Raw genomic sequence first — 25,296 nt, forward strand, 5'->3', positions numbered from 1 at the left:
GCATCATGGGAAATGTAGTTCCAAAACATCTGGGGGTGCCAAGGTTCACCATCACTGTCCTAAGGGCATAGCGCCCAACTGTCCCTGATTTGGAGCAAAGTCCCGCTGTCCCTCTTTCCATCTCATTTGTCCCTGATTTGGAGCAATGTCCCGCTGTCCCTCTTTCCTCCTCATTTGTCCCGGATTTGGAGGGACTGTCCCTGATTTGGAGCTAAGTCCCTCTGTCCCTCTTTCCATCTCATTTGTCCCTGATTTCAAGGGACTGTCCCTGATTTGGAGCAAAGTCCCTCTGTCCCTCTTTCCTCCTCATTTGTCCCTGATATGGAGGGACTGTCCCTGATTTGGAGCAAAGTCCCTCTGTCCCTCTTTCCTCCTCATTTGTCCCTGATATGGAGGGACTGTCCCTGATTTGGAGCAATGTCCCTCTGTCCCTCTTTCCATCTCATTTGTCCCTGATTTGGAGGGACTGTCCCTGATTTGGAACAATGTCCCGCTGTCCCTCTTTCCTCCTCATTTGTCCCGGATTTCGAGGGACTGTCCCTGATTTGGAGCAATGTCCCGCTGACCCTCTTTCCATCTCATTTGTCCCTGATTTCGAGGGACTGTCCCTGATTTGGAGCAATGTCCCGCTGACCCTCTTTCCATCTCATTTGTCCCTGATTTCGAGGGACTGTCCCTGATTTGGAGCAAAGTCCCTCTGTCCCTCTTTCCTCCTCATTTGTCCCGGATTTGGAGGGACTGTCCCTGATTTGGAGCAATGTCCCTCTGTCCCTCTTTCCCCCTCATTTGTCCCTCATTTTGGTTTGATCCATATAATTGTATATAAAATGCACTTTTTATCTATCAAAAAGTGTTTCCCAGTGCTAAACCTTTCATCCAAAATCTAAATTGCTGCATTTCTAAATTCCAAAAGCCGATATAAAGGAATAGTAGTGGTAAAAAAAAAGCCCTTGTGGATTTAACTAATCTTTTTTTTTAGGTTAATTCTCCTTTAAGGGGGCGTGTCAGGGGGGGTGTCCTATGCCTACATACATTTGCTAGTAGGTGTCCCTCATTCCCATCTCAAAAACTTGGGAGGTGTGCCCTAGAGGGGTGCTTTCTAACTGTGTGTGGGGGGAGGTGCTTTGAACAGAGGTCGGTGTTCCTGCTTAGCAGAAACACAAGATCTCCATCTTCATCCCTGTGAGAACGGCGATCTGCCTTGTTTACATAGGCAGATCGCCGCTCTGCCTCGCTCGGGAATGATCACGGGTGGCCGGTCGACATCGGGGTCCACCGGACCGCCTCTCTGTCCAATCAGCACACGATCGCACCTCCGGCGGCGCGCACCCCTCCCCATTGTCAGGTTATGAAGTCTTAGTAGTGGCCATAAACAACAGAATAGAGCTTTCTTTGGGTGGTATTTAATAACCGCTGAACTTTTAAAAATTTGGGGAAAAAAAATAGTTACATCCTATTATAAAACATAGTAACTACCCGCCTGCCGGGCCAATTCTGACATTTCTCTCCTATATGTAAAAATCATCATTTTTTTTTTTTTTTTGCTAGAAAATGACTCAGAACCCCCAAACATTATATATGTTTTTTTTTTGTTTTTTTAGCAGAGACCCTAGGGCAGGGATATGCAATTAGTGGACCTCCAGCTGTTGCAAAACTACAAGTCCCATCATGCCTCTGCCTCTGGGTGTCATGCTTGTGGCTGCCAGTGTCTTGCTATGCCTCATGGGACTTGTAGTTCTGCAACAGCTAGAGTTCCGCTAATTGCATATCCCTGCACTAGGGAATAAAATGGCTGTCGTTGCAACTTTTTATCTCACACGGTATTTGCGCAGCCAATTTTTAAACGTGTTTTTTGTGGAAAAAAAACTTTCGTGCATTTAAAAAAAAAGACAGTAAAGTTAGCACAATTTTTGTGTATAATGTGAAAGATGAGGTTACGCCGAGTAATCAGATACCTGACATGTCACGCTTTAAAATTGCGCACACTTGTGGTATGGCGCCGAACTACGGTACCTTAAAGCGGGGGTCCACCCACACCGCCAAAAAAAAAAAAAAAATATTAAAAGCCAGCAGCTACAAATACTGCAGCTGCTGACTTTTAATGCATGGCCACTTACCTGTCCAGGGTCCAGCGATGTCGGCAGGCGACGCTGAGAACCCGCTCGGTTCTCGGCAGCTGCCGCCGCCATCCTAGGTGAGGGAATCAGGAAGTGAAGCGTTGCGGCTTCACTTCCCGGTTCCCTACTGCGCATGCGCGAGTCGCGCTGCGCGTCCCAAGTGGTCCCCGCTCTTTCCTGGGAGCTGTGTGTTTCCCAGGAGACAGCGCGGAGGGACAGGAAGAGGCGCAGACTCCCATGGGAGTCTATGCCGGAAGTGGGTGCAAATACCTGTCTTAGACAGGTATCTGCACCCCCCTCCCCCCTGAAAGGTGCCAAATGTGACACCGGAGGGGGGGAGGGTTCCGAAAAGCGGAAGTTCCATTTTTGTGTGGAACTCCGCTTTAAAATCCCCGTAGGTGATGCTTTAAAAAATGTTTACAGGTTACATATTTAGAGTTATAGAGGAGGTCCAGTGCTAGAATTATTGCTCTCGCTCTAACATTCGCGGCGATACCTCACATGTGTGGGCACACGGGGACAGGACACTTGAAATTTTTTTTTTTTTCATTGTTAATTTTACTTTTATTTTTATATTTTGATGCTTTCTTTTTACTTTTTTTTAAAATTACATTTATTCTAATTACAAGAAATGTAAACATCCCTTGTAATAGGAATATGGCATGACAGATACGGTGAGATATATGGGTTCTATAAGTCCCCACATCTCTCCTCTAGGCTGGGAAGCCCGAAATTTTAAAAAATAAAAAGATCTCAGTTTCCCAGTTGCACACCTCCCAACATTTTGAGATGGGAATGAGGGACACCTACTAACAAATGTATGTAGGTATAGGACACGCCCCCTGCCCCACCCCCTTAAAGGAGAATTAACGGTAAAAAAAAGGTTAATTAAATCTACAAGGACTTTTTTTTAACCACTTCTATTCCTCTATATTGGCTTTTAAAATTTACAAATGCAGCAATTTAGAAACTGGATGAAAGGTTTAGCACTGGGAAACACTTTTTGAAAGATAAAAAGTGCATTTTATATACAACTATATAGATCAGACCAAAATGAGGGACAAATGAGGTGGAATGAGAGACATTGCTCCAAATCAGGGACCGTCCCTCGAAATCAGGGACAGTTGGGAGCTATGGATTACCCACAGGTTAATATGAGAAGACTCCCGCTCTCTGTGCAGATCTTCAGCTCCTCCTACCCCCTGCTCTGCTAATAGGATAACATCATCGGAAGGGCGGGCGAAGACACACAGATATGGCCGAACAGAGGGAGGTGAGTAGTGACCATGTTCTGTGATAGCCCGGACCGTGGTCGCGGCTCACCTCGCGCTGTGCCGCCCAGTCATCAACAGGCCACGGACCGAAGCCTGTCCGCAGCCCGGGGGTTGGGGACCCCTGCTCTAAGGGATTATTACTTGCCACCTTGTGTAGGTTTATTGCCCAAATAGACTCTTGCCTTGAAAGGATTGCTTTTATGATCTTGCCATCTGCCTGAGGTATGGCAGCTTTATGGGGCACCAGAGAACTATGGACATGTAAGTCTGTGGAAGATAACTTTGAGACCTGTTTGTGTGTTACCTGCAACTACTTCAATAAAAGATCTTTATTGTTTATCTGAATTGCCTGGTCTGAAGTCTCTAAAGGGTTTGCATGCATGGCTCATCAAAAGAACAGGGCTTACTTTAGGGGACTGTACAGGTTAGAGAAGATACAGTAAAGAGTCTAATGAGCAGTATGCTGTCCAGAAAAAAGATACTGTAGATTGCCATTGCTAATGAATACCGTATATGTGTCACTTGCTAAATCAGCCAACCAGCCAGGAGAGGGGTGACATGGCAAGGGTGACGGTTACTCTGGCAGTGAAGGGGTGTCATGCTCGGCCCTTTCACCAGCGGGAATTTTAGTGGAATTTTTAACCACATACATTGCACTTGGTGGCAGGGTGATTGTGATGTGGCCCTGTATACTTACCCTGTTTCCCCGAAAATAAGACCTAGCGTGATTGTCAGTGATGGCTGCAATATAAGCCCTACCCCCCAAATAAGACCTACCCTGTTTCCCCGAAACTAAGCCCTACCCTGAAAAGAAGACCTACAAGGACTTTAACTAGGGCTTATTTGGGGGGTAGGGCTTATATTGCAGCCATCACCGACTATCATGCTAGGTCTTATTTTCGGGGAAACAGGGTAAGTGGTTTGCATTCGGCAGAGGCACTACCTGCCAAACACAACCTGCTGCAGCCACGGCTGTGGCATGTGCACTAAAACTCGACCAGATTTTCAAACTGAAATCAGGGACAACATAATGACCATGCCTACAGGGGTTGGAGCAGGGGGCGGGATAATAGCAGCCGGCAAAGCTCTTCACACCAAATGTTGGGTGTGGCCAAATTGTGGAGGGGCTTAAAGGGATATGTTTTAATAATTTCTGAGCCTACTTTGCTCTGGGTCAAGAGTGCAGGCCCTAGTGTGAACTGCAGGTCACCATCACAAGCAAAGGCAAGGCAGAAAAATTCGGGGACTGTCCCCAGAAACTGGGGACATCTGGTCATCCTAGTGTACAACCGAGCACTGCTGCCTTTACAACTTAAAGCATTTGTTACCCCAACACATATTCCTGATATGTGGCTGCTGTACCATGTACTTGTATGAGAAAGTGTCTTGTTCTCTTTGTGTTGCTTCCTTTGTGTAAAATGCTTGGTGTATCTGCTAGTCCCCTTGCTTTCCTTTTAAAAACTGACCACACTAAGAAGGAGAGCACACCGTGGTCAGTTCTCTAGCTATGCTGTGAACTCAGCTTCCTTTTCTCCAATGATTAGACTTGTCCTGACACGCCCCCGCTGCAGAGTCATTCACTGGGTGTTGCTTTTCCTCCCAGAAGCTCCTATGTAGCTGAGAACAGAGATAATGTGATCCCTTATAAAAAAAAAAAAAAAAAAAAAAAAAGGCATTTATAATGTTTTTTATACACTGTTAAAAAAATTAAAGGAACACTTTGAAAACACATCAGATCTTAATGGAGAAAATCTCATGCTGGATATCTATCCTGATATGGACTGGGTAATGTATTAGGAAGGAAAGGATGCCACATCATTTGATGGAAATGAAAATCAACCTACTGAGTGCTGAATTCAAAGACACCCCGAAAATCAAAGTGAAAAAATGATGCAGCAGGCGAGTCCATTTTGCTCAAATTTCATTGCAGCAACTCAAAATGGTCCTCGGTAGTTTGTATGACCCCCACATGCTTGTATGCATGCCTGACAACGTCGGGGCATGCTCCTAATGAGACGACGGATGGTGTCCTGGGGTATTTCCTCCCAGATCTGGACCAGGGCATCACTGAGCTCCTGAACAGACTGAAGTGCAATCTGGTGGTGTCAGATGGACCGAAACATAATGTCCCAGAGGTGTGCTGTTGATTTAGGTCAGGTGAGCGTGGGGACCATTCAATGGTAACAATTCCTTCAATTTCCAGAAACCGGCTTCATACTCTTGCCACATGAGGCCGGGCATTATCGTCGCCCAGGAGGAACCCAGGACTCACTGCACCAGCGTAGGGTCTGACAATGGGTCCAAGGTTCCAAGGGTTTCATCCCAATACCTAATGGCAGTCAGGGTGCCATTGTCTAGTCTGTAGAGGTCTGTGCGTCCCTCAATGGACATGACCATCACTGACCCACCACCAAACCGGTTATGCTGAATTATGTTATAGGCAGCATAACATTCTCCACGGCTTCTCCAGACCCTTTCGCGTCTGTCACATGTGCTCAGGGTGTGAAAATCACAGGGAGCCAGAGGTGGACCTGACAATTATGTTGTTCAATATCAAATGCCAATCGAGCTCCACGGTGCCGGGCAGTGAGCATAGGGCCCACTAGAGGACATCGGCCATCAGGCCACCCTCATGAAGTCTGTTTCTGATTGTTTGGTCAGAGTCATTCACACCAGTGGCCTGCTGGAGGTCATTTTGTAGGGCTCTGGCACTGCTCATCCTGTTCCTCCTTTCACAAAGGAGCAGATACCGGTCCTGCTGAAGAGTTAAGGACCTTCTACAGCCCTGTTCAGCTCTCCTAGAATAACTGCCTGTCTCCTTGAATCTCCTCCATGCTCTTGAGACTGGGAGACACAGCAAACCTTGTGGCAATGGCACGTATTCATGTACCATCCTGGAGGAGGCGGACTGCCTGTGCAACCTCTATAGGGTCCAGAGTCTATAGGGTCCAGGTATCACCTCATGCTACCAGTAGTGAAACTGACCCTAGCCAAATGCAAAACTAGTGAAAAACAGTCAGAAAGGATGAGTATTTTAGGGGTGTCTTTGAATTCAGCCCTCTGTAGGGTGATCATTTTCATTTCCATCAAACAATGTGGCATCCCTTCCTTCTTAAGACATTACCCGCTCCATATCAGTATAGATATCCAGCATGAGATTTGTCCCTTTAATTTTTTTGAGCAGTGTATATTCATAAATATATATATATATATATATATATATATATATATATATATATATATATATATTTTACGTTTCTAATGAAAAGTACCTATTATAGAAGCATTTCGGGGGTCAGTAACCATAAGCTGGTTTGGGCTGCTCAAACTGCTGCTGCTGACTACCCGGTATTAATACACTAAATTTTGTATTTCTAACTCAGTCCAGCACTCTTTCTTTTCCTATTCTAAAGCCCTGATGAAGGGGGCGTTCTCTGACCCCCAAAACGTGTTGGTCCTGTGATAATAATTGATCGCATTGAAACTTTGGAAATCTTTTGGTGTGGAGGAGCTGCCAGCCCAGAATCCAGATATTTGGCTCAAGTACAACTCCTTTATCATTAGGATAACTCTAGGGTCCCTGCCCCATCCTCCCACTTTTTGTAAATGGTTTCCATGTGTTGCACTGATGATGGCTACAAAGCCTGAAACAGCTGTATGCAGATTGGAATTAATGGATCTATAATATATAGCTATGTTTGCAATATACACCTACATCTGTTCTGGATGTGCATGTGGCCAAAGGGGAGTAAAACAATGATTTGCATGGCTCCGCCCACTTTACTGAAAACGTGCAGCAGTCTGTAGGTACTGCAGAGATGTACGTAGGTTTTGCTTAATTGCGCCCTGAAATACACTTAAAATCCTTCAAAGTCCCCAGAGCAATGGGTGAATGTCTTACCGTGGTCTTCCATTTTTAGTCAGGATTAATGGATGTTTACATGACCCTCCGCAGCACTTCTTTCAGGAGTGAAGACTGGTGATCCACTGCTGCACACCACCAGCCAGTCTAGTTGTCTGACTTTTCAGGACGATATGAGGGCACCACCAATGGACAACCAATGGGAAGTGTCCACATTTCCAGACAGCAAAATGGGCACCCAAAGAAAGACTAACCCCTTTAAATTGCTGAAGAAATAATGGCAATTGGAGTGCCATGTGACTACAAACATAGGTAATTAAAAGGGGTCTTTAGACTCTTCAGGACAATTTGAAGACTCCCTTGATGGATTACCAATGGGAAGTGTCCACATCTCCAGAGAACAATATTGGCACGCAAAAAAAGATCCTCCCCCTCTCTGTTGCTGAAGAAAGAAAACACAGGACTTGGCGTGCCATGTGACCACAAATTTAGATAATTATAAAGGATATTAGGACTCTTTAGAACAATATGAAGACACAACCAATGGAAAACCAATGGGAAGTGTCCACATCTCCAGACAGCGATATTGGCACCCAAAGAAAGACCCTCCCCCTCTCAATTGCGGAAGAAAAAAAACATGGGACTTGGAGTCTTGGAGTGTCTTGTGACCACAAATTTAGGTAATTAAAGGGGATATTAAGACTCTTTAGGAAAAGACACCACCAATAGACAACCAATGGGAAGTGTCCACATCTGCAGACAGCAATATTTGAACCCAAGGAAAGACCTCCCTCCCCCATTGCTGAAGAAAAAAAAAAAGGGACATGGAGTGCCATGTAACCACAAATTTAGGTAATTAGATGGGGTATTAAGACTCTTTAGGACAATATGAAGACACCACCAATGGACAACCAATGGGAAGTGTCCACATCTGCAGACAGCAATATTGGCACCCATAGAAAGACTTGCCCCTTTATGTTGCTGAATAAAGAAACAACAGGACTTGGAGTGCCATGCGACCACAAACATTGGTAATATAAAAGGGGTATTTAGACTCTTTAGGACAAATTTGAAGACACCCTTAATAGATTATCACTGGGAAGTGTCCACATCGCCAGGCAACAATTTTGGCACGTTCTCTGTTGCTGAAGAAAGAAAACATAGGACTTGGCATGCCACGTGATCACAAATTTCAGTAGTTTAGACTTCAAGACAATAGGAAGATACCACCAATGGACAACCAATGGGAAGTGTCCACATCTCCAGACAAATATTTGAACCTTAAAAAAAAAAAAAAAAAAACTTTCCCTTTCTCCATTGCTGAGGAAAAAAAAAAACACAGGACTTGGAGTGCCACATGACCACAAACTTAGGTAATTAAAGGGGTATTACTACTCTTTAAGACAATGTGAAGACACCACCAATGGAGTGCTATGTGACCACAAATTTAAGTAATTAGAAGGGATTATAAGACTCTGTATGGACGATATGATACACCTCCAGACAGCAATATAGGCACCCAAAGAAAGACCCTCTGTAGTTCCTTTGATGAAGAAGGAAAACATGGAACTTGGTGTGTCATGTGACCTTTAGTTATTTTTTTATGGAATTGAGGAATTAGCTAGAGGGGGGTTGGTAGGGTAAACTTTTTTTGGGCGCTTTAAGCTTGTTTATCTGAATGAAGAAGCATAGCTTCAATGCGTTCCCATAATAAACACAAGTAGAAATGAACAGATCTACAAACTGAACTTTTTAGTACCAACTGGTTAGAAACAGCACATTTTGTAACAGTAGAGTTCATTGATGCGGTACAAATACATATTCACAAATACATTCAAGAAAACAGTTCCTTCACATTTTGCAAACAGAACCAATAACCTAAAGTATGATAATAATCGGCACTTAGTGTGGAACTTTTCAACATTCTGACTATGGAAAATGTCCAATAGGCAATCACTCCAATGTGGGTCTGGAAGCATCCTGATCCATGTTGAAGACAAGGTAGCATGTCTCAAGTCTGTCTGGACCCATCTTGTGTTCAAACTGGGGCTGAAGATCTTCTGGGGTCAGGCCTTTTAGGAACTGACTGGAGAGCTCATTGTACAAGGTTGGACCAACGTTATCTAGGGAAAGCACAGATTATCAGATCATGTTACAACAATACATTTGCAGGGTTTTATATTTGGCTTAATAGGATTCTGTGGGAGGCTCTTAGATCTCAAAACATCCACTAATCCTTCAAGAGACACTGTCACTTTACCCATTTAGGACTATGATAGTGCTTACTGACAGCTTTCCTCAACAAAGTATGCTCACCCCATCCATGCTCTTCTGCTACCTTCCAGCTCTGTCGGAGCCCTCACTCTGTTCCTCTGTCACCTTGGATCCCAATCTGCGGCCCTTGGAGCTCCAGCAGATAGTATTCTGTGTCTTGGTGACTACTCACTTTTATGTTGTTTTTTTTATCATAGTAAAAAAAGAGGAAGGCTGTTGGACACGCAAATGTGAAAATATTGAATTGTAAAGGGGCTGTCACAGCCATGACTTCTAGCAATTTCATGTAATGTGTCACCAGTCTATGACTGTCTCCCGAAGCATGTCCCCAGTCTCCAACAAACTTCTACAACATGTCTTCCTTCTCCAACAAACTTCAATAGCATGTCCCTATGCCCCCCCAAACTCCCATAGCATGTTCTCAGTCTCCATCAACTTCTATAACATGTCCCCAGTCTCCAACAACTCCTACAGTATGTCCCCAGTCTACAACAAACTCCTATAGAATGTCCCCAGCCTCCAACAACTCCTGAAGCATGTTCCCAGTCTCCATCAACTCCTATAACATGTCCCAAGTCTCTACCAACTCCTATAACATGTCCACTGTCTCCAACAACTCATATAACATGTCCCCAGTCTCCAACAACTCCAATAGCTGGTCCCCAGTCCCCAACAAACTCCTATAACACGTCTTTCTTCGCCAACAAACTCCAATAGCACGTCCCTATTGCTCTCCAAACTACCATAACATGTCCTTAGTCTCCAACAACTCCTATAGCATGTCCCCAGTCTCCAACAACTCCTATAGCATGTCCCCAGTCTACAACAACTCCTATAGCATGTCCCCAGTCTACAGCAACTCCCATAGCATGTACACAGTCCCCTGACTTGTAGTCATCTCCTGTTGCATGTCTACAGTCTCTGCCAATTTTCTCTAGCAATACATCCTCTGAATATTATGCTTGACCCTTTAATATCAGGAGCTGCACTTGAGACCCCCTATATCAAGTAAATAGATCACCCTTTCTCTAACGGATATGAGTGACCACGAGATCTCTATGTGACATTTCGCTATCCTGAGTGATCAATCACTAAGCGCGGGAACTGTAATAAGGGGAGGAGCAATTACATCAATCACCCTTGTAGTCTCTTTGGCTCAGATCAGGTAATCGAGGGAGAAGTAGGCAGAATCGTAGTGAAGTTCCAAGAGAAGAAGCCAGCTCAGAAAAAGCTGTTTCGGAGAAAGGAGGTTTGGACAGACTTATCTTTGATAGGCTGTACTGAATATGTCAGGGAAGACAATGTGTATTTTATTTCAGCCTATAAAGGAACTTTAAAAATGTTATGGTTCAAAGGTAGGTTGGGTTTGTTGGCACGCTTTTTGGATATAGCTTTTGAGACACACACCTATATCTAGTAATAACTAGTCACATACCTATACACTGCTGGCAAAGTGTCTTTAGTGTTTCTGATAAAGTATGGACGCCCTCATCTTCTTGATCATCATGGAAGCTGTCATTATCAGCAGACACATCCATTGCCGACCGAGCATGGTTCACCATCATTTCCAGAGTGTTTCCTTCAGCCTCTTCAAAATCATCAGGATAATCGTCAGGCCCTTCATCACCACCAATACCTTAAAATAATAAAAATCAATGTAACTGATAAACAAAGACAAAAAATAGTTAAAGTGTATCTCTAGGCAAAAAACTTTTTTAGTTTTGGATGGAGTAGGGAAGGGTAAACTTTCTGTTAAGTTTTTAATGCTGTCTTTGTCCCCCATCCACCCCAGTATCTGTACTGTGACCATTGTCCATGAGAATATGTCAATTGTCAACGAGGGGAAATCCAGAACTAGAGGTGACAGAAAAAAGGCCAATGGAAACACATGTTTCGGGATAACTGTCTAAGAGGGGAATTCCTCTTGCTTTGGGAGATTTCCTCTATCTGTTGTATCTCTGGGACAGAAAGTGAAAGGAACTTTCTTTCCCCAATGGTACATGGAAGCAACAAATTCTCTATCCAAAAAAAAAATAAAGGTTTGGGCTATACATACATTTTAAGGACCTAGGATGCACCTGGTGAATTTTAGGGCAGTGGTTTTCAAACTCCAAACAGATGCAGCCCTTTGATTGCCTTTATCTGGCCCTTGGAGACACTGCTCTTCTCACTGAAACAACGCACTTTTCCTTCCACTGATCCCTATGATGATGCACCATTTCTTTTGCTGACACCAACAGTGGGGCATAATACCTCCCCACTGACATCAACAATGGGGCAATATTCCTCCTACTGACACCAATGATGGGGCACTATTCCACCCACTGACACCAGCAATGGGGTGCTATTTATTCCACTGACACCAATAATGGGGTACTAGTCCACCTACTGACACTAACAATGGAGCACTAGTTCTCCCACCAGTGCCAACAATATCACTAAAGGGGCACTATTCCTTCTACTGAGGTCCTGTGTAATTTTTTTTTACTTCCACCGACCACTAAGCCTGAGGCATTGTTTACTCCCACTGGCCACAATTCGGCCCACCTAAGATTTGAAGGACAGTAAATTGGCCCTTTATTTAGAAAGTTTTTGAGGCCCCTGTTCTAGCGTCCTTTTGTCCTGAGCTCATGTCTGTAGCTGCCAGGGCCCACTATTAATTAATTGATCTATGACTCTTAGCTGTATTAAGATACAAACTCACAGGTGCCACAACAACTGGAAATTAGGAAAATTCTCCCCAGTGGGGTCACAGACAAATTAAAACATTACCAAATGTTATGCTTGTCCTACTCTATTGAAAACAAAAAATATGTAACCATTGAAAGCCTTTATTTCCCTATTTTGCTTTATAATATTTTTTTTTTTATGGAATGGCTCCTTTTTTTCCTGCTCCCATCAACAGACACCCTATTGAATCTCAAATAAAACACCAGCCAAAAGGTTTGTGGAGTAAAACCCATGCGATAAATGGCATGGATTGAATTTTACATACAAAATAACACAAAAAATTGATGAGGTATGGGCAAAATAAAGAATGGCACATGGTTCAGGGTCTTCTATTTTCTTCTCTGCAGATTAGGAGGGTTGTCTTTGGGTGTCCATGTCATTGCCTGCATGATGTGTGTGGGATACACTTAGAATCCAGGAGACTGTAGCAGCATAATCACCCCTGAATTGGGACCATTGAGGAACACAGACTGAGGGCTTGGTTGAGAAAAAAAAAAAGAAAGATTTTTAACAAGTGCTAAATGGGTTAGATGGGAGTGATGGAAGTGTAAGTAGGGTATCTTTGTCAGGAGGTTTTAAATTCTTCTTTTCAGGGTGCCCTCATTTTCATGTTTCAACAGGGTTGTTTTAAATAGATTACTTTTTTTTTCCTCTCTAGCTATGAGTCTAGTGGTCTTATACAATGACCACTGCCCTGTATTAGTCATTGCGTACTAAATCCTAGTTTCAATAGTAAACCTGAATTCCTGAAGGCAAATTAAAGTCACCCATTATATTACATTACACCTAAAATACAAAGCCAGGGGGGGGGTTCACTGTCAGGGCAATAAGGCTGTGGAGCTCTCTTCCACAATTGGTGGTAGCAGTGAGTATGGATATTTTTAAAGGACTCTTGGAGGTGCATCTTAAAGAACACAACATACAGGGATACGGGAAATAATTATAGACACTGACACACGTACACCTACACAGGTTGAACTGGATGGACTATTGTCTTTATTCAACCTTACCTACTATGTAAATATGTAACCTTGAAGGCTTACCAAGCTCCTCTGGGATCTCCTCATTCTGACAAGTTTCCACATCCAGGTCTTCCTCAACAGAAGCCAAACTGTCTTTGTCAAAGTCCTCAGAGTAGTCAGATCCATCCGCAGTACCCGATAGTTCCTCAGAATCCCACAATTCACAAGAACCAACCAATAGTCTGTGAGAGCTTGGTGGAGCAGATTTAGATCGATAGTCTCCTTTAGAAACATCATGGTAGGCCATGGATGTCTTGCTCCGAGTTTCCGATGAACCAAAGTCTCCGTTGTCTTTTTTCTCCAAAGTTTGCTTATATAAATAAAATTCATGTTTCTTTATAAATTGTTTTAAATGTTCCTGAACATAGGGTAAACATAGAATGCTATTTGCACTAGGTCTAGTTTCAGGGCATTTGTCCAGAATGGTTTTAACCAACAGATGTAAATCGGTGGAGTAGCAGTCTGCCAGGGGGGCATAATTCTCTTTCACAATTTTGAAAAACAGACTTAATAAGTTTGTTGCATCAAATGCTGGTTTTAAGTTACACATTTCATAAAGTAAACATCCAAGAGCCCAAATATCTGACTTGGAACTATACGGCACGTCTTGGCACATCTCTGGACTGAGATAATAGGGCGTTCCCACGCACGTGCTTGCCATATCCATTGTGTTAGACATAATCTTGGAGATACCGAAATCCCCAAGCCGAATTGTGCCCTTTTTGGTAAGGAAGACGTTTGAAGCTTTGATATCTCTGTGAAGAATTTTCAAGGAATGGATATATTGAACGGCCATCGTCAACTGAATAAACAAGTCCATGATGGTGTCTTCTGGAATGAGGACACCATTCCTCTGCTTGATGTGATCATCTAGCGTCCCTCCATCACAATAATCTTCGACGATGAAAACAAATTCATCCTCTGGGTCACAGAAGTATTCATGACACACAACAACATTTGGGTGGATAAGTTTGCCCATGATAACTGCTTCGCGAAGTATAGACTCTTTAGTCCTGGTACGCTTAGATGCATCTACTTTAATTTTTTTCACAGCATATGTTTTTTTGGTCTCTGTATTCCTCATAAGAAAAACCTCAGCTGTTGCTCCTCTGCCGATTTTTAATATCTTCTCATACTTCTCCATGTTGTGTCATGTATCTACATCTATAACAAAAATGTGTTATGGTTAGCATATTGTAAATACTTAGATAAACTACCCTACATGGCCAAACCTTTGTGTATACCTGCCCATCACACCTACCTACAGTATATGGTCAAAAGCATGAGGAAACCCCTCCACATGATTGAGTTCAGGTGTAACCAGTGAAGGGTATTGGTAATTCTGCAGCATACAAAGACATTAAAGAGAAATGTGCGCTTCCAACCTTGTGGTAACAGTGTGGTGAAGGCCTTTTTCTGTTCCAGCATGACTGTACCCCTGTGTACATAGCCAGCTCCAGAAAGACATGGTTTGACCAGTTTGGTGTGGATGAACTAATGTGGTCTGCACAGAGCCATTAGCTTAACTCTACTGAACATCTTCGGAATGAGTCAGGTCTTCTCAACCAACATCTCCATAAAGACATGGTTTGACCAGTTTGGTGTGAAGAAACTCGAGTGTTCTGCACACAGCCCTGACCTCAACTATACTGAACACCTTTGGGATAATTTAGAACACCAATAGCGATCCAGGTCTTTTTAGCCAACATCAATGCCTGACCTCCTGACCTCACAAATGCCTGTTTGACATATTTTGAATACTTGTAGAAAGCCTTGTCAGAAGAGTGTAGGCTGTTATAGCTGAAACATGGGGACCACATATAAGAGAATCTGGCTTGAAATGGGTATTCCAGTTCATACCAAGGGTGCTCAGTAGGGTTGAGGTTAGGGCTCTGTGCAGGACACTCGAGTTCATCCACACCAGACTGGTCAAACCATGTCTTTATGGAGCTCCCTCTGAGCCAGGGGCCCTCCCTTCCAAGCCCGGGGCCATCTTCTCTGGGACAGGGGCCCTTCTCACTGATGGCGGGGCCCTTTATAAGCCCCGTTTCAAACTGCCGTGGCTTATCATGTGTCTTGTGACACATGGGATTGAGTTACTAAAACTAGAAAGTTCAAAATCTGGTGCAGCTGTGCATGGCTTTGCACACTCCAGTTTTAGTAAGTCAACCTCACAAAGTCGCATGTGAAAACACATTCATTTTAATTGTCTTAATCAATGAGATTCAAGTCGTGGCAACAAAAAAAAAAGGTTCCTGTACTAATTTTCCACAACTTTTGTGTGATTTGACTGCCATACACTGCAATGTTAAAATAAAAAAGCTGCAAAGAAGTCAAAGTCACAAAGAAACCCAAGTAAGTTGCTAGGAAATTGCAAGCAAGTCACAGGACTTTGGGGTTGCAGAAGTATGAGCCTCGCTTTACGGTCCCCCAGCGGGACCCTTTCACATGTTCTGAAATGGGCCCCCCTTCCTGCCGTCTTGGGCCCCCCCCCCACAGTGGCGGAATGTCAGGGCCCAGCCCCAGTCACAAGTGCGGCCTTTGCGACCCTGGTAGTTCCGCCACTGCTTGAACTTTTTTTTTTGTTTAGCAATTCCTACTTCTCAGGTGAAGTCTTACAGTATATGCTACTTCTTGGCGTATTGCAGTTATCCCATTCTCTGGATTTTATTGGTTTTAGGGTGGCTCCTTTTTCTTTACATGGTTCTATGGGTTCTATGGAGCCACCCTTCCTGCATTCCTGGTCAAGAGCTGTGTGTGCACCAACACAAACACACATCCCCGAAGCCTTAGGAAGGCAAGCCACTCCCCTGTACCTGCATCCTCCCTCCTCAAAACCAATAGACGGAAAACTGCTGTCCATTGGGACTTGGTAACCAGTGAACGCTCACCCCGACAGGGAGTCCTGGGAATTTGGAGCCTTCACCAGTGAAGCTTCAAATGAGGAAGTGCTTGGCACATATATGAACTAAATAATGTATCAGGGAATGCTTTCCTGGAAGATAGGAATGATATCAGTTAAAAAAAAAAACATTAGTTTAATAATACCTTCACCAGAAACACACCTGAACTCAGTCATTTGGAGGGGTGTCCATCTAGTGTAATACTCAGATGTCCACCAACTTTTGGTCGTAAAGCAGTAGCATAGAAACCCTATGGAACCCCATGGAAACCTGAGGTTCCTCCAGAGATTGCTATGGGTTCCTTGAGCTGTGGATGACTGACCTCCAGTTTGCTGGTACTGGCATAGTGCCGGGTCTAACTCCACTTGGCAGAGCCATCAGCATTTTTAATTGTCTGTAAAGGTGGCATACTGACCACCACTATAAAGGGGCATTCTTTCCACTGACCATGAATGTAAAAAGGCATTTTAGCTACTGCTCCTGAGGAATTCATTATAGCAGGAGTTCCCAGTGACCTGAAAATTATTTTAAGGGATCCTCTGTGGTAAAAAAAAGGTTGAGAAAGGCTGGTGTAGATTGACTAATGGATATTTTGATTTGATAAGGCCAGTATAGCACACAAACTTAGCCATTAAAGAAAAATGGGCCTGATTGCCTAATGCCTTGCGTTATTTAACTACCATGTTCTGTAACAGCCAACGGCTGCTGGCAACCTGATCTTCTGGTTCTGGTTCCTGCCCATCCAGTCAAACAGCCTAGAAGCTTTAAACCACAACCCGTACAGTCACATTGAAGCACAAGTGACCTCAAAGTGGTACCTTCAACGGCAAGACATGCAAGTGTCTGGCTGTGACAAAATGTTGTGGCTTCTGTTAGGTGTGTAAATTCAAAAAGGACACCATCTACTCTAAGGCCAATGTGCATACAGCTAGTAAAGAACATACAGTATATGGGGTATCTTGGTCATCAGAAGGAATCGCTCTTTAAACATTGTTTACTTTCCTTAAAGTATCACTAAACCCACATCATAAAAAACTATCAATAAATGGTGTATTACAGTGCCTTGAAAAAGTATTCATACCCCTTGAAATTTTCCACATTTTGTCATGTTACAACCAAAAACGTAAATGTATTTTATTGGGATTTTATGTGATAGACCCACACAACATGGCACATAATTGTGAAAAGGAAGGAATATGATAAATGGTTTTCAATATTTTTTTTACAAATATATACCTGTGGCGTGCATTGTATTCAGCCCCCTGAGTCAATACTTTGTAGAACCACTTTTTGCTGCAAATACAGCTGCAAGTTTTTTTGGGGATGTTTTTACCAGCATTGCACATCTAGAGAGTAAATTTTTTACCCATTTTTCTTTGTAAATTAGCTCAAGCTCTGTCAGATTGGTTGCAGAGGCAGGGTGGTTGTGGTTGCAGAGGCAGGGGCCGGGGTGGGGGTTCACACGCCAAAGTTGCGAGGCTTTGCTTTGTGGCAGGAATTACGCCCCCTGCTGCTTTCGGCAGGAACTACTGCCCTCTGAAAGTGACCCATTCAAGTGATAGGGGCAATGTATGTGGTTGCAGCACGCTTGTGCGGGGTTCAAGGGTTTAGAAGCAGGCAGTAAGGAGACGATACAACGCCTCTTCACTGCCTGTCAAATGCTCTCTGAAGAGCGATGCTAATGCAGATTGCTCTTTGGAGAGCAAAGTGTGAATGAGGACTAGGGTTTTTTTATTAGACACGATGCAAAATCAGAAAGCCATCACGTTTCGGAAGCTCACAACTCCCCCTGCATCAGGGCTTGTATGCTGACAATTAATTCACATTCGTACTGGGCTGTACTTGTGTAGAGAGAACAGATATAGCAGCAGGCAATCCAGTACAGATTTAAATTCACTGTCAGAGTACAAGACTCAGGACTCTATCCATAGCAGAAGCTCACAAAGAATTGGCATTCCTGCAGTATCCTACATGCACAGGTGGATGCTGATGCACAGCTGGCCTGGTGCCAAATGGCCTTTATAGGGGAGCCAGCTTGTCTCTGTGATTGCTGGTTGATCTTAGGCTCTCCAGTGCATCTGTTCCTGTGTTACCCTTGCTTCTGTTGATACCTGTTATTGACTCGGCTTGCCCCCGGACCTGTCATCTGCCTGCATCCTGATCCGACCTCATTTTTGTTAAACTTCACCTAGGTCAGGTGGAGAGCCAAGGTCATACACAGGAGAGATCCTGCTCTTCTGTCTATGACCTTGGCTTTCACCTGACCACACTTGTTCTTGTCCACACCTGGTACCTGACCCTGGCTTCGAACTGGCTTCACACCTGACTGCTGCTCTGCCTGAGTCCTGCTTCTTTCCATGGTTGCCACCCGTCTGCAGACACTATCCTGGTGTCTCATCTGAGTACCTGACAAACAAGATATTTGGGGGGCACACCCTAAAAGATGCATTAAAGATGGTGCAGCCATAAGACCGTACAACAGAACAAAATATTACAGAGCACACATGCAAAATGACATTTACCTCCTGCAAAGCTTATTTAAAACACCTAGACATTTTCAAAAAGCATTATCGAAAAATATGGGGATTTGGTCACACCATATTGCCATATGGTGCTAAGCCCACTTATTGTGACAAAGTACCCCATGATCAGTGGGTCTTACACTATCCATAGACTGGGAGATCCTGCTTCTCTAAACCATGGGAGCAATACACTCCTCTATATGGGAGAACTTGAGGTCTCCACCCATGACACAGGTGGACACTAATGGGAGGCACTTGATGAGGGAGTGGGGTGCTCCTCACCCAAAAGGATTTGGTCAGAATGCATGCAATAGACAAACAAGATATTTGGGGGGCACACCCTAATAGATGCATTAAAGATGGTGCAGCCATCTGTGGTATGGTCTTATGACTGCACCATCTTTAATGCATCTTTTAGGGTGTGCAGCAGCCATTGGCTCAATCAAATCCAATGACACGGGCGCCGGGGGCCGGGGCCGAGCCGTGCATTCAACCTCTATGGACGCCGAATGCTGGACTCGGGAGCACGCCCGCAAGGTAACCCCCTTGCGGAAGCGCTTTTCAGAGGGGGTTATCAGATGTGGGAAGGAGCCACGAGAGCCACCGGGGGACCCCAGAAGAGGATGTTCAGGGCCACTCTGTGCAAAACATGCTGCACAGTGGAGGTAAGTATGATATATTTGTTATTAAAAAAAATATATAATAATTACCCTTGCAATCACTTTAATGCATAATGCTAACTTCAGCTTGTTCATTGAAGCTTTGACAAAAATACCTGGAGCTGATTGGTTTCTCTGCAGAACTGCACCAGATTTTGTACTCTCTGGTTTAAATAAATGTCCATTTCCAGACACATTGCCCAAGCAGGTCCACTGTTGTCACCATCAGGAAACCCGAAACGAAACATGCCATGCCGCCATCGCTGGAATGCATGTAGGCAGGAAGTGGCTGCAAAGAGGCTGCAGGAGATCTGCAGTGCTGAGATGCAACAAAGGATGAAAAGTAGCTGAAACTAAGTATATTATGGGAAAAAAAGAATTGCTTATCATACACTGTGCTTTAGCAAAGTAAATACAATCCAGTTAGGGATTACACCTACTTTGAGACTAATCTCCTAGCGACCACCCAACAATCTCCCACAGTAGCACAAGAGCGTTTTGGCATTTTTTTTTCAGCCTCCAAAGTGGAAAATCATCTGCGTTGCCCAAAGCTTATTGTTCAGTAAACCAAGAGATGCTGGTGAAAATGTGGTCCGTTCTCCAAGGTTTCTCTTACCCCCCCCGGACATTAAGGAGTTAAGCCTTGTATAGCCCCAGGAGGGAGGTTAGACCTGCGTCATATAGAATAATAGGTGTCCCCAGGAGAGCAAAGCTGCTATGTACATGGAGAAATGGAGAGGGGACAGGAGAGCATGTGTGACACCATCTGGAGGACATGGGTGACACCATCTGGAGGACATGGGTGACACCATCTGGAGGACATGGGTTACACCATCTGGAGGACATGGGTGACACCATCTGGAGGACATGGGTGACACCATCTAGAGGACATGGGTGACACCATCTGGAGGACATGGGTGACACCATCTGGAGGACATGGGTGACACCATCTGGAGGACATGGGTGACACGTCTATATAAGGAGGATTGGTGGTGGGATGGGTCCTCTAATGCTGGAATCATGCGGTGTGGGAATATTATGTCGGAAGCTTGTTGAATTGACAGGTACAAGTAGGAAGAACCAGCCATGGAGCTTTCCCAGGAGGAACGTGACCTCACCACTCGGATTGTTCAAGATGCGTCTTGCAGTTTTAATTACCAACTATGGGGGCCGGTGACATGATAAATGTCACAATGAAATGACAGAATTATTTCGGAAGCTCTGTAAATTTACAGCCACAAGTTGGACCAACCACTGGAGGGGGGTGGTGGTGGTTGTACTGGAGGGGGGTGGTGGCAGTGGTGCTCGAGGCGTGGGTGGTGGCGGTGGTACTCGAGGCGTGGGTGGTAGTGGTTGTACTAGGGGGGGGGTAGCGGTGATTGTACTGGAGGGGGGTGGTGACGATGGTACTGGAGGGGGGGGTGGTGGCAGTTGTACTGGAGGGGGGGTGGTGACGATGGTACTCGGGGGGGGTGGTAGTGGTTGTACTAGGGGGGGGTGGCGGTGATACTCGAGGGGGGGTGGTGGCGGTTGTACTGGAGGGGGGGTGGTGATGATGGTACTGGGGGGGGTGGTGGTGGTTGTACTGGAGGGGGGGTGGTGGCGGTTGTACTGGAGGGGGGTGGTGGCGGTTGTACTGGAGGGGGGTGGTGGCGGTTGTACTGGAGGGGGGTGGTGGCAGTTGTACTGGAGGGTGGTAGCGCTTCTACTGGAGGGGGGGTGGTGGCGGTTGTATTGGAGGCGGGGTGGTGGCGGTGGTACTGGAGGGGGGTGGTGGTGGTTGTACTGGAGGGGGGGTGGTGGCGGTGGTACTGGAGGGGGGGTGGTGATGATGTACTGGGGGGGTGGTGGTGGTTGTACTGGAGGGGGGGTGGTGGCGGTTGTACTGGAGGGGGGGTGGTGGTGGTTGTACTGGAGGGGGGGTGGTGATGATGGTACTGGAGGGGGGGTGGTGGTGGTTGTACTGAGGGGGGGTGGTGGCGGTGGTACTGGAGGGGGGGGGGTGGCGGTTGTACTGGAGGGGTGGTAGCGCTTCTACTGGAGGGGGGATGGTGGCGGTTGTACTGGAGGGGGGGTGGTGGCTGTTGTACTGGGGGGGTGGTAGCGCTTCTACTGGAGGCGGGGTGGTGGCGGTGGTACTGGAGGGGTGGTGGTGGTGGTTGTACTGGAGGGGGGGTGGTGGCGGTGGTACTGGAGGGGGGTGGTGGCGGTGGTACTGGAGGGGGGGTGGTGATGATGGTACTGGGGGGGGTGGTGGTGGTTGTACTGGAGGGGGGGTGGTGGTGGTTGTACTGGAGGGGGGGTGGTGATGATGGTACTGGGGGGGGTGGTGATGATGGTACTGGGGGGGGTGGTGGTGGTTGTACTGGAGGGGGGGTGGTGATGATGGTACTGGAGGGGGGGGTGGTGATGATGGTACTGGGGGGGTGGTGGTGGTTGTACTGGAGGGGGGGTGGTGGTGGTTGTACTGGAGGGGGGGTGGTGATGATGGTACTGGAGGGGGGGTGGTGATGATGGTACTGGAGGGGGGGTGGTGGTGGTTGTACTGGAGGGGGGGTGGTGGTGGTTGTACTGGAGGGGGGGGGGTGGCGGTTGTACTGGAGGGGGGGTGGTGGTGGTTGTACTGGAGGGGGGTGGTGATGATGGTACTGGAGGGGGGGTGGTGGTGGTTGTACTGGAGGGGGGGTGGTGGTGGTTGTACTGGAGGGGGGGGGTGGTGGTGGTTGTACTGGAGGGGGGTGGTGGTGGTTGTACTGGAGGGGGGGTGGTGGTGGTTGTACTGGAGGGGGGTGGTGGTGGTTGTACTGGAGGGGGGGGGGGTGGCGGTTGTACTGGAGGGGGGGTGGTGGTGGTTGTACTGGAGGGGGGGTGGTGGTGGTTGTACTGGAGGGGGGGGTGGTGGTGGTTGTACTGGAGGGGGGGGGGGGTGGCGGTTGTACTGGAGGGGGGGTGGTGGTGGTTGTACTGGAGGGGGGGTGGTGATGATGGTACTGGAGGGGGGGTGGTGGTGGTTGTACTGGAGGGGGGGGTGGTGGTGGTTGTACTGGAGGGGGGGTGGTGGTGGTTGTACTGGAGGGGGGGGGTGGTGGTGGTTGTACTGGAGGGGGGTGGTGGTGGTTGTACTGGAGGGGGGGGTGGTGGTGGTTGTACTGGAGGGGGGGTGGTGGTGGTTGTACTGGAGGGGGGGGTGGTGGCGGTTGTACTGGAGGGGGGTGGTGGCGGTTGTACTGGAGGGGGGGGTGGTGGTGGTTGTACTGGAGGGGGGGTGGTGGTGGTTGTACTGGAGGGGGGGGTGGTGGTGGTTGTACTGGAGGGGGGGGTGGTGGTGGTTGTACTGGAGGGGGGGTGGTGGTGGTTGTACTGGAGGGGGGGTGGTGGTGGTTGTACTGGAGGGGGGGGGTGGTGGTGGTTGTACTGGAGGGGGGGGGTGGTGGTGGTTGTACTGGAGGGGGGGGGTGGTGGTGGTTGTACTGGAGGGGGGGTGGTGGCGGTTGTCTAGTTCACATGTGACCACAGACCAAAGTGCCGCTGCGTCTAGAGGTGTCAGCCATTGTACAAACCAATGGCCGGCGCAGCCACTGTTTATAAACAGACCCTCATTTGAGCGGTTACATACAATTAAGGGACTCTGACTCGACCCTGGCCGCAGCTTGCATCCGGGGACAGCGGTTCTGCCCGCAGCTAATTGTCCAGTTCACATAGTGCATAGAGTGCTGCTGTGTTCAGAGGAGCAGCCATTGTACAAACCACTACAAAGCTGCTGTTTGCATGCAACCCAGTTACAAGCGACTTTGCCTCATCCGGGTACAGCGGAAGCTGTTTGCAGCAGTTGGCATGTGTCCTTGGAAAGTACGTTAAAAAACAACAACTTATTTTTGCCTGCACGTGATTTTATGACAGACATCACCTCATTCACTAAACCGGGGATATGCAATTAGCGGACCTCCAGCTTTTTCAAAACTACAAGTCCCATCATGCCTCTGCCTCTGGGTGTCAGGCTTGTGGCTGTCAGGGTCTTGCTATGCCTCATGGGACTTGCATATCCCTGCACTAAACTCTGGGGGGGGGGGAAATTCCCTTGCAAAGTGCAACTTCCCTTGCTAGTAAATAGCCTATTTTCCTTTAATAAATCCCCCCCCTCCCCTCTGTGTCTCTGGAGGCCGTGTAGGGGTTCCACGCCGCCCCACATTACCCTCCACCGGGCCCGGGGTACCTGCGACAGCCACCCGTCCGTCTCTCCGTCCTCATCCGCCTCTCCGACCGATGGATGCCGAGAGCTGATCCCGGGTCACCTTACTCCGGCTGTTGTTGGCCTCGGGGCTGTTTTTTTCCCGTCTCCTTGGAAACGGCCAGAATGACAGGAAGATCAGGGAAGGCCCCGCCCACCTCACAGGGGGGGGGGGGGGGGGTGAACATTGAATAGACTCCATTCACAAAGCTAGCACACCAGGATAGAGCAGCGTTTCTCAACTCCAGTCCTCAAGGCGCCCCGACAGGTCGTGTTTTCAGGATTTCCCTCCGATGAAACGACTGCGGTAATTACTAAAGGAAGCGAAAATGATCAAATCCGCTGTGCAGAATAAAGAGAAGGCTGAAAACATGACCCGGACTGGAGTTGAGAAAACACTGGGATAGGCCACGGCGGGCGCTTCACACCTATGCGTTTTTTTTTATTGCTTTTTTTGCAGAAACGCACTGCAGTCCATCTAACATGGCTTCCTATGAGACACGATCACATCTATGATTTTTTTTTTTCTTTTTTTCCATCCCTTATGGGCACTGATTGGCATCCCTGGCGGGCTCTGCGTTTTTTTGGAACGGGTCAGAGACTTTTTTTTTTTTTTTTAACCACTTAAGGACCGAGCCTCTTTCTGAGATTTGTTGTTTACAAGTTAAAAAACGTTTTTTTTTTTTTTTTTTTTTTGCTAGAAAATGACTTAGGACCCCCAAAACATTATATATATATTTTTTTTCTAACACCCTAGATCAGTGATGGCGAACCTTGGCACCCCAGATGTTTTGGAACTACATTTCCCATGATGCTCCACTACACTGCAGAGTGCACGAGCATCATGGGAAATGTAGTTCCAAAACATCTGGGGTGCCGAGGTTCGCCATCACTGATCTAGAGAATAAAATGGTCGGTCGTCGCAATACTTTCTGTCACACCGTATTTGCGCAGCGGTCTTACAAGCGCACTTTTTTTTGGGGGGGAAAAAAATACACTTTTTTGAATTAAAACAATAAGACAACAGTAAAGTTAGCCCAATTTTTTTTTTTTTTTAGATTGTGAAAGATGATGTTACGCCGAGTAAATTGATACCCAACACGTCACGCTTCAAAATTGCGCCCCGCTCGTGGAATGGCGACAAACTTTTACCCTTAAAAATCTCCATAGGTGACGTTTAAAAAAATTCTACAGGTTGCATGTTTTAAGTTACATTCTAGGGGCTAGAATTATTGCTCTCGCTCTACCAATCGCGGCGATACCTCACATGTGTGGGCGGCTTGAACATCATTTTCATATGCGGGCGCTACTCACGTGAGCGTTCGCTTCTGCACGCGAGGTCGTCAGGACGGGGCGTATTTAAATTTATTTTTTTTTCTTATTTATTTTACCTTTTATTTTTTATTTTTACAATGGTCTTTAAAAAAAAAAATTGTGTCACTTTTATTCCTATTACAAGGAATGTAAACATCCCTTGTAATAGAAAGAAAAGCATGACAGGTCCTCTTAAATATGAGATGTGGGGTCAAAAAGACCTCAGATCTCATATTTACATTAAAATGCAATAAGATAAAAAAAAAAAAAAAAACTTTGTCATTTAAAAAAATACAAAAAAGAAAAATGTCCCTTTAAGAGCGGAAGTGACGTTTGAATGACGGTGGGCGGTCCGGAAGTGGTTAAACGCTGCGTTTTTCTGGTTCAATAG

The 25,296-nt window shown here is 46.2% G+C and overlaps 1 protein-coding gene across 1 annotated transcript; it reads right to left on the reverse strand.

Annotated features, from left to right (window-relative positions):
- Positions 1-8,990: 8,990 nt before the first annotated feature.
- LOC141108710 (uncharacterized) lies at positions 8,991-23,772 on the reverse strand. Its single transcript, XM_073600584.1, has 4 exons — positions 23,577-23,772; positions 13,301-14,443; positions 10,963-11,163; positions 8,991-9,376 (listed from the first exon to the last, which is right to left on the reverse strand). The coding sequence occupies exons 2-4, from the start codon at positions 14,421-14,423 to the stop codon at positions 9,207-9,209; spliced, it is 1,494 nt and encodes a 497-aa protein (XP_073456685.1). The 5' UTR covers positions 14,424-14,443; positions 23,577-23,772; the 3' UTR covers positions 8,991-9,206.
- Positions 23,773-25,296: the final 1,524 nt, after the last annotated feature.

The sequence above is a fragment of the Aquarana catesbeiana genome, linkage group LG09, assembly GCF_042186555.1.
Source record: "Aquarana catesbeiana isolate 2022-GZ linkage group LG09, ASM4218655v1, whole genome shotgun sequence".
Taxonomy (NCBI): Eukaryota; Metazoa; Chordata; class Amphibia; order Anura; family Ranidae; genus Aquarana; species Aquarana catesbeiana.